At 39.6% G+C, this 15,347-nt stretch overlaps 1 protein-coding gene across 2 annotated transcripts in view; it reads right to left on the reverse strand.

The window, feature by feature from the left end:
* LOC123974170 (radixin) overlaps positions 1–15,347 on the reverse strand; it is a 40,295-nt gene that overhangs the window by 3,867 nt on the left and 21,081 nt on the right. For both annotated transcript variants that reach the window (XM_046054660.1, XM_046054659.1), the window contains 11 exons: positions 11,933–12,016; positions 8,842–8,937; positions 8,369–8,491; positions 7,388–7,539; positions 7,190–7,273; positions 6,954–7,100; positions 5,972–6,068; positions 5,709–5,872; positions 3,932–4,062; positions 2,832–2,992; positions 1,787–1,879 (listed from right to left, as the gene is read on the reverse strand). In XM_046054660.1, coding sequence (XP_045910616.1) covers positions 1,787–1,879; positions 2,832–2,992; positions 3,932–4,062; positions 5,709–5,872; positions 5,972–6,068; positions 6,954–7,100; positions 7,190–7,273; positions 7,388–7,539; positions 8,369–8,491; positions 8,842–8,937; positions 11,933–12,016 — 1,332 coding nt within the window. The remainder of the gene's footprint in view (positions 1–1,786; positions 1,880–2,831; positions 2,993–3,931; positions 4,063–5,708; positions 5,873–5,971; positions 6,069–6,953; positions 7,101–7,189; positions 7,274–7,387; positions 7,540–8,368; positions 8,492–8,841; positions 8,938–11,932; positions 12,017–15,347) is intronic.

Consider the following 15,347-nt stretch of genomic DNA (forward strand, 5'->3'; position numbering starts at 1 on the left):
TACTATATAATATTATAAATAAAACCTTTGAATTATTTGTAAAAAATGGTGCTTTCTAAACGGAACTATGCTGTTCATTCTAATGAGTGGTGCAAATGTGGGTTAGGCTTTGTACTGTATAGCAAGCCTAGAGTAAGCAGTTAATATCATGCAGAAATGTATTAAGCTTTACTTGCACTCTAGGTGCTACTTTCCCCCCATATGTGACTAGCCTATATGTAAAGGTTTTTTGGCATGCACCTCTATCCTGACAGACCATTTGGTACTAAACAGTTCCAGTATCAACATCAACTTAACCACCAAAACCACTGATACTGTAAAAAAGACATTAATTTAGTTGCAGCTTTGCGCTAGTAAAATAAAATAATGCAAATCAAATAATTCCAGGTGCTCCGACTTCCTCCCACTGTCCAAAGACATTTGTCCTTAGGTGTGAATGTGACTGGTTGTTTGTCTATGTGTGGCCCTGTGATGGACTGGCGACCTGTCCAGGGTGTACCCCGCCTTTCGCCCGATGTCAGATGGGATTGGCTCCAGCCCCCCACGACCCTGTACACAGGATAAGCTGTTGACGATAGATGGATGGAAACCAAATAATACGTGTGCACACACACTTATGTGTACACTCACACATCCACCCGTCTACAGGCACAGATGGTGAGTGGGCTAGGAATGTTTTTATGTTCATATTGTTCTTGTAGGCATGTTTTTGTAGAAAGGCTTTGGAAAAATAACTATATGCCATACAGTGCATCATTTAAACATTTTTTTAAAACAAAAATAGTTTTATATAAAGATACCAACATTTATAGTAAAAAAATGTATATTAGTTAACAGAATATTTGCTTTCCACCCATTAAAACATTGTTTCCAATTGTTCACTGTATCCCCGCGACCCAGGATACACAGGATAACCGGTTGACAATGGATGGATATTCACTGAATGTTCTATTGTAACCAGGGTCCTCTGGTGGTCAGGACTGCTCATCTTATGGGTAATAAAAAATGCAACATTTTCTGATTATGTTGTACATCAAGCAACGTCTATATTTTTTAGGTGGCGCTAATTTGCAGAGTTTCAGGAGAGGGACAACTTAATCACTTGACTCAGTCACGTCATTGCCAGCAGTTCCATAAATACCCACACTTCCCATCTCCTCTTCTTTACTCTGGTATTCTGCACCTCCCCTCACCCCTTTCTCTGTCCTGCCTCCTCATCTCCTTCTTCCTCTCCATAGGGTTATAGGGGGTCCGTTGGATTTCCCTATCCCAGCTTCCCCTTCCGAATGTCTATTCAGCAACTGCAAGCCTTGTACATCTTTCTGTTTCAATCATCAATAAGTCATTTAATCGTATCTGCTGATTGTGTGGCCCTTGCTTGTGAAAAAGGTCAAACCACAGTATGTGCACAATATAATTATCTGTCCACTTCTGTGTATATCTGCATTTCCCCCATTTTTTGTCAGTTTTCTCTGCCCTGCAGTCACTGCTAACTCAGAAAGTTTCAATGTAACATCCTCGTTCCACTGTCAATATGCAGGTGCCGTGACCAATCAGAAGGAGTCCATAGGGAGTGATAAAAACATGATCCCATGCCAGCTTCCCACCCAGGAAAACTCCCGTATGTTCAGTGGAGCTCAAGTTGCCGACCAGGGTTTGAGGCGGGACTGCGGCTGGGTTTGAAGCCATTTCCCTTTGTGCTAACAGCGTGCCACATAACGAGATGTCTCTCTCACACACACACACACACACACACACAGACACACATATATACATGTTACATTACTTTGTGTTGCCATTCTGTTGCTTCATCTTCTTTTTTCCTCTTGGCTTCCTCAAGCAGAGCAATTTTGGCAGTGAACTCCGCTAACTCAGCAGCCTGTAAAAAATAACACGTGCCAGTAAAAGTTACCAAATTGGACTCAGTGTGGTGTTTAACCAACTGTCCAAAACCCCAAAGGTATTTCCAATTTACAATAATATGAAACAGAAAGAATGAGCAACTTCTCATATTTGAGTAACTGGTAGTTTTGCTTTAGAAATGATTCTTCTTTCATGACCACAGACCAATGTAAACATATCAGTAACCATGAACTAAACAAATATAACACTGCTGGTTATGACTTTAACATATGTACAATAATAAACTTAAATGATAAGTAAAAGAAGAATCAATAGATACCTGGAAAGATGATTATACATTTAGTCATATATTGGTGATTAAAGGTTTACTTCAAACTAATAAATGAAATTTAACAATAAAAAGTATCTCTGAAAAGAGAAACATTTTAAATCCTACTCCACTTGTTCTAAGTTGGTGGTAGATGTTGCACAGATGTACTTATTATATATAGGAAGGTGAACAAAGAATGGAATCGTCTAAATAAATGAGTGGAACATCAAGCACAGAGATGCTTCCCTACAAGGCACGATGGCTCACTGAATGGGTTTAGTATAAATATTATGTGAATCATTTGCTATGTTCTTCACAGTCACCAGCTCTCAACCCAACTCTCTGTGAACACATAAACGGTGGGATTAGCATTAGTCAGTCCTCTAATAAGATAACTGTGGTGTGGTTTGGTAGCTTTGTTACAAAAACCTTGTTGAATAATTAAGCTGCCTAAGAGTCTACACTGTTTATGAGCCCTGATTCATTAAATTAATAAAATATTAAATTGAACACTAAATACATGACTGCAAGGTAAATGTTAGTTGTTACCACCTGAATTCAAATTGTGTAATTTTCACCTGCACAAAAGCACTAAACTAAAAGAAGTGAATGTTGGAGATGGGAACAGTGGCTGGGATAGATGTGAGAGTACAGTCACCAGTTGTTCCTGGTTCTTCATCTGGTCGACAGCCTGCTGAGCCAGCGCTGCCTTGGCCTCCTCTGCCGCCTGCCTCTCCCTCTCCAGCCGCTCTGCCTCCTCCTTTGCCCGCTTCCTCTCCTGCTCCAACTCCAGCGCCCTGCGAGTCTGCTCCTCCAGCTCTGCACGCATACATTCAGAAGTACATTCAGAATACGTGCGTATGAATAAACCCCTGGTGGTAATGGTAAACTTGCAACAGTTGTTTTTGCCTGAAATGTTCATTCTTTCATGGCCCTAATTTAAAAGGCCATAACTGTAAATCATACCTTTCTTTAAATCTCTTTGCACAATGATAACTTGTGACAAGGGCTGTTATTGCATCAACATGACTGTTATCATGGTAAACTAGCAGGATTCATGTGAAGCACTTAAAATGCAGCCTACTGCTACCTGAAGTTTCTCCTCCCAGTTAGTGTTCACTTTATGCAAATTCAGAGAGACAGGAGATATGACGTTAGTTTTCACGCAAGCAGGCATCATTGTGACTGTGTTTTTCTTGGCTGACCTTTAAGTAACATCAGTGCTGGTTTTAAATTATCTCCAGGAGCTTAATGGTTACAGCGGAAGACACACGGCCACAACTTTCACCAGTTCAATTCCAGCCGGCAACCTTTGTTGCATGTCACACTCTGCTTTCTCCTTTCCTGTCTGACTCTACACCTGTCACTATCAAATAAAGGAAAAAATGCCCCCAAAAATAATTATAAAAAATAAAAATTGTATAAAAAAATAATATATGCAACAAATTTACTGAAAATAATCCAGCATAAAAAAAAAGACATGAAAAACATTTATTAAAACAAGGCGGAGTATCATTAAAATCTTTATACTTCATACACATTTGATACCCGAGATTTAGTTTCTGATACAATAACTTTTTTAATGCCAACTTCTGACACAGTTGTTCTTCACAACTCTTTGAAGAAATTACAGGACAGAAAGTCCACTTTCCACAATAATCCTCATCCTCAAGGTCTAAATTTCAAACTGGTCCTCACAAAGATAGAATGACAGGAGCACATACTGTACATTCTTGATGTTGATGCACTCACTCGTACCTTTCTGAGCTCTCTGTGTCTGCTCTTCGATCTGCCTCAGCCTCTCGATCAGCTCGTCCTTCTCTCGCTCTATTCGCTCCTTTTCCTTCTCCGCATGCTCGCGCTTTTTCTTCTCGTTCTCCAGCTGCGCTCTGTGAAAACAACAGACATCACACCCAGCCAGTAACTTATCTGTTGATCATCTGAAGTTAAACACCATGAAAATAATCAACCTGAAAATGTACAGAATGTTTTGTTTTGAGTCTGACACTTTCCCCAATGCTGTCTTTGCTGTTTTCCCTTCATGTAAACATGTTTTCTGATTTCCTGCGTAACATGATTTATTACAGTAACCTAGTTTATTGTGTGCATGTAAACCGTCCAACATGTAGGAACAGTATTTAGTTTTGTGACATATTTCAGGCATTTTTTTGGGCACTCACTCCCCACTAACCACTCTCAGCTTCCATTTGGTTAATTTCAGTTTTGCTGAGTGGTAAAATGATAAATGGACTCCACTTAAATCAAAATCCAATTTCATATCTGATTACAGTGGTATGATGTTGTACTTTTGTATTTTGTAATTTTCTACTAACTAAAGGGATCATTTAAAACTTCACAAGTCCATTAAAAAAAAAACAAAGATTGTGGACAATGGAAAGTGACCTGGACATTTTGACAATTGATGCCTTCAAGTGAAACAAAAATATCAACAAAAACAGAAATGAATGCAGCAGTCTCCACAGTAGCAGCAGCCCACACCAATGATGTTTAAAAAAAAACAAACATCAGATCCTCGCCTTTCATACCAACACATAGATATACAAAACCCAGCTCTGCAGACGAGAAACCTCAGCATGGTTTTTGAATGCAGCACTGCCCCCTACTGCTATGGATTAGGAGAAGGGAACTGACCAATAATCCTACCTGCAGTCATTGATTTACATATTTTATTTTTTAACATTTTATTGTAAGTTATTAACAGAGCAAAAAACATTAAATGAAGTAATTTAGATAGCCAGTAAAGGAAAGGTAATATTCTATTTTGTTGTTGCATTTTCCTCTCATTTACATTCCCTGTAGACTACGCAAATGAAAAACAAAGAAACACAAATTCCCAGTTGTGAAGTAACTTCATTTTATGTTTACATAGGCTCATGCTGAATTGTCTTTGGTAGTGCATGGACAAAGACAATCATTTATGTGTGTACTCTTGATAAATATTTTACATGCAAATATTATTAGCTTCTTCACACGGCATTTGAATGACTGCTAGTTCAAAGCCCTAATCATACAGTAAGCAAGCAGCTGGGAATACTGGATATGTCCGTGTTTTTAACACCACAAGTTATAAGGAGGGCATCAGTGTAATGAATTAAATTTGATTTTAGAAAAATCAAATTCGATTTGCTTTTGAGACACTTTGTAATGTTTTCACTTGTTTAAAAAAAGAATGACTTTTCTTCATTCTTTTTTTAAAAGAATGAAAAAAATCAGTAGAGTTGACATTTTGCAGTTCGCCAGTGTCAGCATTATAACTTACACATGACACAAGACTACTTTATCTATGCTTTCATGTTAACGCATTTACACAAGAGTGTGTTTGTGCCTGTGTGTACGTCTGTTGTTAAACCATTACGAATAGACAAAAAAGCCCTAAATAAAATACTGGAAAAACCGGAACAACAATCACCATCTGGAAGCACCATCTTTAATCACTTCCCAGTAGGAAAGAATTAAAGATGGCGCTTCCAGATCACCCTATACTCCTGAATAGGAAAAGCAGTGTGTACTGTACCTCTCCATCTGTTTGTGGTGCTTCTCCTCTCTGGCCTGAGCCTTCATCTGCTGCACCTCAATGGTGTCAGGCTTCCTCCTCCTCATGTACAGCTCATGGTTTCCCATACATAACGCCAGGATGCGCTTGTTGATCCGCAACCGTGGGGCATAGAACACAAAGTCCTTGAGGAGATACAAAGGATGACATGAGGCTATAAAAAATAAAAATAAAAAAATTAGTAAAAAAAATCATCATCAATCGCACATCAGCCCAACACTTACTGGAGCTTTCTTGTCGATGGGCTTGATGACAAACTTCTTGTCGTTGAAGGAAATGTTTCTGATTTCACTCCAGGGGAAGCCGATCTTTGGTGACAACCTGAGGCAACAGTAACAAGATTTTTAATTAACAATCAGAAGACAAAAGTTTTATCATGGTTTGAAAGTTTACTTTTTTTAATGTATGTCCCAAAAAACTGAATGGAGGATGTTTTCAGGTTATTTATCAGCGTTGCTGTTCATCACCAAAAGAGGGCGCTGTAGTCAAACCAATGCAATCCATAGTCATTGACTGAGCTGAGAAAGTCTACAGTTCATAATCTTCCACAGTGGGTGCTAACTTAGAAGTCCCATTTTATTTCAATTATTCCCAGATTATTAAATAGTATTTATTTTATTAATAGCAAATAAATTTTTATATATATAGATTGATTGGGACATGTTGCCGCAAGAAATATATTCCTCTTAACTGCAATGGTATCAACTGTAGCCGGGAATCTTCCTAAAATAAACAATGTGAGTGGGCGTTGTTGTTGTCATTGACAGCAACTTCTCTTCCATTTCTTCCTCTTTATTTTCAGTTTTGATGAAGTGCTGATCAAATTCAACTGGAGTAGAATTTATAAAACAAAGCAAGGACTTGAGGAGAGTCAGAATAACCCTTAGGAGTCTTGTGCTATTTTAGCCTTTACTTTTGATGTTGCCTTTATATAGCCTACCACATTAAAACAAATGTTTGCTCAATCTAGCATACTGAAGGGTGCAAATGTAAACTTGCAAATATGAATATAAAAAGGAAAGATCACACTGTGACCTGATCCCACCGGCGTGACTGAAGACTCCACTGGGATAAATAATATTTTGTGCAGCACAGGAAAGGGTTAATCTTCCTGGGACCCCACAGCTTTATGTGTGATCCTTTGAAGAGTCTTAAACCCAGGGGTCATGTCTGTAGCCACTGTGTGTGTATGTGTGAGCTGATTACTTGTCTTCATGCTCGTAGATGTTGAGTCCCAGGGCATCAACGCCCAACCAAAGTTCTGTGCCCTTCTTGTTTTTAATTTCAAAGTAGTTGACGCCGTACATCTCCAGGTCCTGAGCTATCTTCAGATACTCCATCATCGCATCCTCCCTGCGTGCACACACACACAGACAGACAGACACACAGATGAACATACAAACAATGTTTATCTTCAAAAATCATAATACTCGTAAACTTACCTGAGCATGCTTCTGTGCTCCTCATGCCAGGTCTGTATTCTGTCCTCCCATTGCTCCTTAGTCAGCTTGTGTTGCTCCAGCACTCTACAGGGCACACACACACACAGATACTACGATAAAACAAATACTACAATACTACAGTATATTCTCTCTTTTAGCCATTATCTATAGTATTGTGTATATGCATATACACTGTACCTTTGTGGCAGAAGCCTGTCGGAGGCAAGGTAGCCAGGCTTGTGGTTGTCTTTGTTGTAATCTCCATACTTGGCCTGGACAGCGTAGGAGGCCAACAGCACAGCTGTCTCTGGGGGACAGTAGTTCTCATCATTCAGTATGGCCTCCTTCACCTGCAGGGAGGACGCACACACACACACACACACACACACACACACACACGGTCAGTCGTAGCCTGCAGTTTGAACCCCAGTGAGTTTCCCTGCGGAGATGACTGAGATGCTCAGTCAACCTTTCCTACCTTAGAGGTCATGAAAAAAGCAGCAGTCACATCTGTCAGTATGCCTGTCAGGAGTGTAATATTTATATTTTGAGAACTTTCAGAGGGATCACCATGAAATGTAGTACAGACATAATAAAAAGTTTGGGGATTTATGACAAGAATGTATACATTTGCCTTTTTCCAACAGAGCAGAGTAAAGCTGGGTATTGTTATATTATCTACACTAATAACTATACAATATTGGAGTTTCAGTACTGATACCACTCAGGTAGGCATGATTTAGGATTTAGTCTATCTCATCTTTTGTGTCTTTTCTTTGGGAAAGTAACCTCTTTAAATGTGCATGGCACCTATTAAATTTATTCATTTTAACTCTACTTGCTTTATAGGCTGTCTGGCCTACGTTACTAATCTGCTGATATGACCTGGTTTGGGACTGTACTGGATGAGACAAGTGTGCTGCTCATATGCACATATGACTTAAAGCAACCTGTTCAATTATGACTTAATTCTCAAAGTCTCAATTACTATTATTTTTGTCTAACAGTGGCCCTAATAGTCGGTAGTAGTTGACAAACAGAATTTTACCGGACAGTTGACAAATTCTCACCTTAAGATCCGAAATCCTGCTTACACGACAACAGCTGAAAATCACAGCTCATGTCCACCTGCTCTTAGTATCATTTTTGTTGACCAGTAATCTATCAGTGTTTCAGTACCTGCAGGAAGAAGAGTTTCTGTGTAATCTCCTGGATGAGTTCCTCAGAAACATCTTCTGGGAAGAACTTTGCTCTGAACTTAAACTGCAGAGGATTCTCCTTCTTCACATCCTGCTGGGTCACCTGGAGAGAACACCCACACACGACATTTCATCTCACACCCTTCACCCCCTGCCATCATATTTATTTATTTATCTATTTACAGTATGTAAACATATGACTGTCTCAAGGAAATCTGAGGTTTCATTTAAAACAAGATTAAAGATACACAGATTGATGCATTTTACTAATGCTGGTTTTAGGCACTTTGCATTAAAGCTTCTACAAAACAGAATATTTAAGTAACATTATACACACAAGGTTGTGGGAATTAATGTATCAGCACAAATGATAAAAAACACAAATAAATAAATGAACCAGAAGTGTTCACATGGGCAGGACGTCTTTGATAGGTTGTGTTCAGGGTGTCTCACCTTTTTGTTGAGTTTGAGCCACGTGACGTAGCCTTTACTGTCTGTGTACTGCAGGCCAAAGAACCAGACCTCCCTCAGACCCACCGTCTTCACCACCTGAAATGACGCAAATGTGTCACTGTTGTTTTTATCAGTTTACAGGATATGATGAAAAATTCAAAGCACACTATTCTGTCTTAAATATGGTTGTCTATATGGTTGTAACACAAATGTACATAAAATGATGAGGACACAGTGTGTCCAGTTATTTATGATTAATTGATGTTGCCATAAAAAATGCACACACATCCAAACAGATCAGCAATAGGAGATCCCATTACCCTGGGAAAACTGCTCTAGAACTGCAAGTTAACAGTTTGATGATGCTCAACAAGCTTCGCTCTGAATTCTCCCTTCTTTCATTCCCTGTCTTCCATCTTTGAGTCGTCCCCCTTCAGTTCTTAATCGGTCTTCCCTTCATACTCTCTCAAACACGCTCACATTCTTTGTCATTCACAAACCGTTCCTCTATTTACAGAGAGAGAGAGTGAGGGAGTCCCCGAGGGGATGCAGATGCTTCCCCAGGACCTAATGTGATTTACACAGTCAATAAGACGACACTTACTGACCATATAATTAACTCTCACACTCAGAAAGACATGCTCACATAAACACATTAAATAATGTGTTTTGAATAAGCACAGGCATAAATAAATAAAAACCACCGTTGAAATTATAACTGTACAATCAATCATATTTGCACACACACCCACGCAAACGCAGAGCGCCTCCAGTGGGGCTGGGAATGCGGTATGCAGCGACAGCTACGCAGATGCTGAGAGCTCAGCGTGCAAATTTAGAAGCCTTAGAATGTAGATGAATGATTTGGGAACATCGGGATGAGAGAGAAGGAATAATAAGTGGAAGAGAGAAGAGAAAAAATGGGCAACATAAAAGGGGCAGAAAGATCAAGCTCATTGGGAGTGAATAGGACTCCTTACTTTCATGAATGATAAAAACACTTATCATCACACACACTTTATAAAGATAACTTTAAAAGTGTGTGATTGTGGTCCATCAAAGTGTTCATGTTCAGAGGCTTACATTTTGGTGTTTGATTAAAAAGCTTTCCTATCTCACTAAGGCCTTTTATCATTCTGTGTGCGTTTGAGTGAGCTTAAGGGTGTTTATATTTAGCTCCACAGACTCACTATGAATGGAGCTCTCTCTTCATTCACATGAATCTGCATCATTTAATTTAAAAATGAAACAGCTCTCAGGACCATTGGAAGGCCGCCTCTTGCATGACACATTATCACAGAACTCACCATTCACTGAGGGACATGTGAATTCCTGAGCTGTATGTAGAGACGTGAATGTTTTCATACCAAAACACCGAACAAGTGCATGCTGAAGGAAAGCTGCTAGTTGAAGCTGATCAGTTTTCAATATGCATATTGAAGTGCCGGCATCACGTTCAGCATTAGTAATGTATCCCATCTCACTTGTTCATGCTGTCCTCGTCCACTCGTGATCTACAAATTCCCAAAAACTTAATGTATTCTTCAGGGATATCTCACATCATTTTAACAAAACCTAATTTTGTGCTTTGCTAATGCTCATTCTGTCTTTTTCAAAGAGGGGATATCTATTTTATCTATGTCTATTTTTAGTTGATGATGGACATTTGAAACTTCACAGCGTCACCCACCACTGAGGTCTATCGTTACTTCTACACCCGTCAGCTCACTCACTTTTCACTTTCTGTCTCCACTCCTTTCTCTCCTAGCTGTCAGTGGGCCTTGCACCTTCCTCAAGTCTGGTTGGGATTAAAACGGAACCAATGAATATTTTCACTATCTTCATTGTGGTTGATTATTTTTTTCAACAACCCCTACTCAAGGAAAAATAATGATTCTTCAGAGGTTCTTCAAAAATGTTTACTATGACAACACTAATATGCTGTTTTTTTAAACAGGTAAAAGATTTAATCTTCACCGTTCACCATCTTAGATTAGCGTCTTAGCAAGCTAACATTTGCTAATTAGCAGCTATCATTGGATTTTGACCAAATTGTAAGACTACTACAGTACGACAAATTGTAGCACTGTTAGTAAAGTAAGTTTGTTTAAGTTGAAGACATGATGCTTTCATAATACCTACTGAGGAGAACATGAATGTCTGCACAAAGTTCATCAAACACAGTTCAATAGTTCGAGATATTTCAGTCTTGACCAAAGTGATGGACTGGCTTACTAAGACAACCATCCCCAGAGCCATGCACTAGACAGAGGGCTATAAAGACAATTTCTTATTTAGTGGTATGACTCTAAAAGCTATTAGTGGGCCGATTGGCACAGCTGGAATTATCATAATGTAACACTGCGTTGTCTGCATTTGGCAGTTATCCACAACAGGAGGAAAAACAAACAAATCTGATGTCTGAACACCAGAGTTTGATTGGACAATAAAATGTACAGACTCTCATGACTCTCCCCTCACACAGCAACACGTCATTAGTCTGTCTTGCACAGCCTTAAAAGCAATTCTGTCATTTGATCTCATACTATAAAGCAACAAAACAACAACAACAAAAAAAACAGAAAAGAAAGATGTTCTCTTTCATTTTGTCACCACAAGCCCAACAAACCTTTAGAGCCTGACATGAAACAATGCTGAAAGCTGCCCTTTTACTTCCCAGACACACATTCACACACAGACCCACACCATCAACCCAACACGTACATCCACTGTCTCCTAAAAGCTCCCAGTTTAGACAAAGAGCACCTTTGTGTGCCATCTTTCCACAGAACCAGTACCAACCTAAACCCAGCCAAGCACCCACTGGCACACACACACACACACACACACACACACACACACACACACACACACACACTCTCAGTATTGCTTTTCATTAGTAATGGATAACAAACAATTTGATTCTTCCAGCAGGTCACAGAGTTCACTCTGAAAGACCAAAGTTGAATTTGAATTCTGACTCTCTACTCCCGTCTATATGCATTTTTTGCACCCTTCTATCTGCTGTAGAAGTGTTTGTCCTCACAGTCTACTCATGGACCATGGTCCTTGAAGTGAATGCATGTCTCACCTGGTCAAAGAGCTGTTTGCCTGTCGTGTTGGGCTGGATGGCAAACTCCAGCTCAGCGTCCATGGTGGTGACGCGCACATTGATCTGTAGAAAAGGAAAAAATGCAACTAAATGAATGGATCAATACATAAGACACAGTTGAAGGTTTGGTTGTGAGCATAGTTACCACTTTGGCCCATAATGGAGCCCGTATTTAAACTAAAAATGTTCTTTGTTCCTGGTTTTGTTGTTTTCCAGTCTCATCTTCACTGTAACATTCTGCTGCTAACAGTGCCCTATTAAGAGAACTCGAGAAGGATCCTTAAACAATAAGGACTCGCCAGAAAATGGTGTTACACAGGAATATGAATAGATCTACATCATTCTCAAAATGTTGATGTACTTAGGACCAGAATCTTAATCTGAATGAACAAATAAGCCAAGATCAGTATGACTGATCTCAGTATGACAATTTATGATAAAGAGCTCACTTTACTGCTATAAGAAGCATGCAAACATGACACAGCACTGGAACACACACACACACACACACGTTATGAACTTAGGGAACTTTTTTACACTATAAAGAGCTGACACTGTTTAAGACAGTAATGCTGATTGTTGAAGAATACCTGAATCCTAACATATTAGGGCTTTGTAAAGACCCTCTAACCGTTGCACTAGTGGGAGAGCTTATGCCAGCTGTGCGTATGTCCTCCTATCAGACTTCTATAAATATTCTTCACACATAGTGAACACACACACAAACACACAGTCTGTATTACAGCCAGTGTCCATATAAGGCGCCGGCTGTTTACGCTGCTCATCCTTCTGCCAGGAAGCTGCAGAGAGGAAGTTGCTTTCACTTCACTCCAATGAGGGGAAATGATTAGGAAAGCTCCACTCAGCAGTTCCAGCAGCCTAACCTTAACCACACATGAACTATGATTAAATTCCCACGCATGAATTTTTAATATGAAAATAAACGATGCACTGTATCTGCAAGATGAGAGAACAGAAAGACAGCGATGCAGAGATGCCCACTTGAAGCCCTCAGAAACTACAAAGGCAATGACTGGCTCTTCAGGGTCCACAGGCCATATGCACTTAAGCAAGAAAGAGTGTAAGCTTTCACCAGAACAACCACAAGGCTTCCTCTTTGGCAAGCGAATAAATGACGGCCAAATGGGTGCTTAAAACATATGACGGGATGACTCGTCAAATAGATGAGAGAAAATAAAACAAATAGGATCACATGACAAGTGTCTGGATGAAAGGATGAATCAGTGCTACAAGATCAATGCGGCTATTTCAGAAACTTCACCTTCTCATTTTAGAATACTGCTTTCTTATTTCCAAACTAATTCACAGATTTCCTCTCTTTCAAGCTCTTCAAACTTGTCTCCTACCTTACAGCATAACATCTCCTTCATAGTTATACTATTTTTAAGTTTTATAATAATCTACATAAGTGTATCTTTGATCATGCTGTGAATAATAGCCCTTCTTATTCCATTTACGCCATTTTTTTGCCCTCCCGGCACACATCATATTTACAATCCTGTGCAAAATAAATTCAAATATTGACGCATTATTTTGAATTATTCATGATTATAAAATAAAAGAATGTTTTACTGCCACTGGGAAAGCAACAGTGAGGTGCATTGGAGTACTGATCGGCTGCAGAAAGAAGAAAATGGTTCCAAGAAGAAAGCCAGTGTAGAAAGGTATTCTAGAAGTCATGCAGTCAGAAGTGAAATGTGTGTGCATGCATGTCTATTATGCTGCGGCCTGAAACAAACTAGTGTCTTACAGTAATCCTGTCTGGATGCTGTTCAGCCCCAATACGCAATCACACATTTGAGTGTGTGTGTGTGTGTGTGTGTGTGTGTGTGTGTGTGTGTGTGTGTGTGCGCGCGTGTGTGTGTGTGTGTGTGTGTCCTTATCCCATTGGAGGTGTGATACATTAGACGGTGCTGTGGTGTTCTGTACTGCAGTGAACAAACCCAGCTGTAGTGAAACCAACTAACTCTGTCCTCAAGTAACCCTGATGGAGAGCAAGAAACCCAGCAAGAGAGGAAGAGAAAGAGAGAGTGTGAAACAGACCAGAAAGAGGCAACAATGGTACAGTAAAAACTTGTAGCCTGCCTTAGGGATAAGACTGCTGCATCAGTAGGGTGTGTGTGTGTGTGTGTGTGTGTGTGTGTGTGTAACGCCTGAGGTGAACAACAGAGCGCATCAATCATAACAAACCAGCAGTCAGAAAACGCAAGACAGACAGCTCAACTGACCTGAAAAATATAAACAATGATCTGTCTCTCTCTCTCTCACACACACACACCATGTTCTGCAGACAAAATCAAAAGGCACACTACCCCCAACCTTATTGATTTGTACACATACAAGTGTGTGTGTTCTAAGTGTGTTTTCTGCATTTGTTCAACTCTAGAAGAAGAACAAATAAAGTTTTTGTACAGTCAAGTATGAGAAAGTAACCATATGGTGGTGTTGGTGTGTGTGTGTTTGTGTGCCACAGCGAATTAAACGTGTGTGTATGTATGGGAGCGCAGCCATATGGTGGCTTCCATGCATATACAATCTGCACACACAATATGACATTTTACTGTGTACATATCATTGCATATAGTGCATCTCTGTGGTCTGGCTGATATGGTTTCCAAAGCAACGCCCTTGAGGGCATTTTCTGAAAAGCCCCGTGGGTGTCCTATAGAGGGATTTTAACACATGACAGGGTGACCTAGAAAGGTCTGACCCCTGTCGAGGTGAGATACAAGCTGAACAGTTCAACAGAGAGACAACAGCAAACCAATAAAACTGCAGTTACATTAAGCAGGGCTGCAATTGACGTCTGTCTTTTAGTCCATAAAATAGCCAACATTTGAGGATATATGTCATGATTTACCAGAGCCTAATGTGCGACATCTTCAAATTGTTTGTTTTGTCCGACCAACAGTCAAAAACCTAAATGTATTCAATTTACAGTGCAAAGCAGCAAATCCTCAAATTCGAGTTACAAGGAAATGTGTACAAAGTGACACACATGACAAAATGACATCTCAGATTTTAATATTTTACTCTCTACAAGCATAGCATCAAAGTACTGTTAGAATGGTCAGTGGACTTGATTTTCAAAATAGTTAAATTCTCTGTCAATTAACTTTGATTAATTGGCTAAGCACTCCGCGGGCTGTTTTTTTCAGAACAACCCCTACTCAAGGAAAAATAATGATTCTTAAGAGGTTCTTCAAAAAAATAGCTTTGTGGTTCTACAAAGAACCATCATTAATTAAATAACATTCACCTATTCACTTGCCAACTGCTCATCTGGAGGGATACAGCGCTTTCTAAGCTCACCCATTCACACACCAGTTTGGGGTTCAGTATCTTGCTCAAGGACCCATCGACTGGATTACAG

Source organism: Micropterus dolomieu, linkage group LG07, assembly GCF_021292245.1.
Source record: "Micropterus dolomieu isolate WLL.071019.BEF.003 ecotype Adirondacks linkage group LG07, ASM2129224v1, whole genome shotgun sequence".
NCBI classification, from domain to species: Eukaryota; Metazoa; Chordata; class Actinopteri; order Centrarchiformes; family Centrarchidae; genus Micropterus; species Micropterus dolomieu.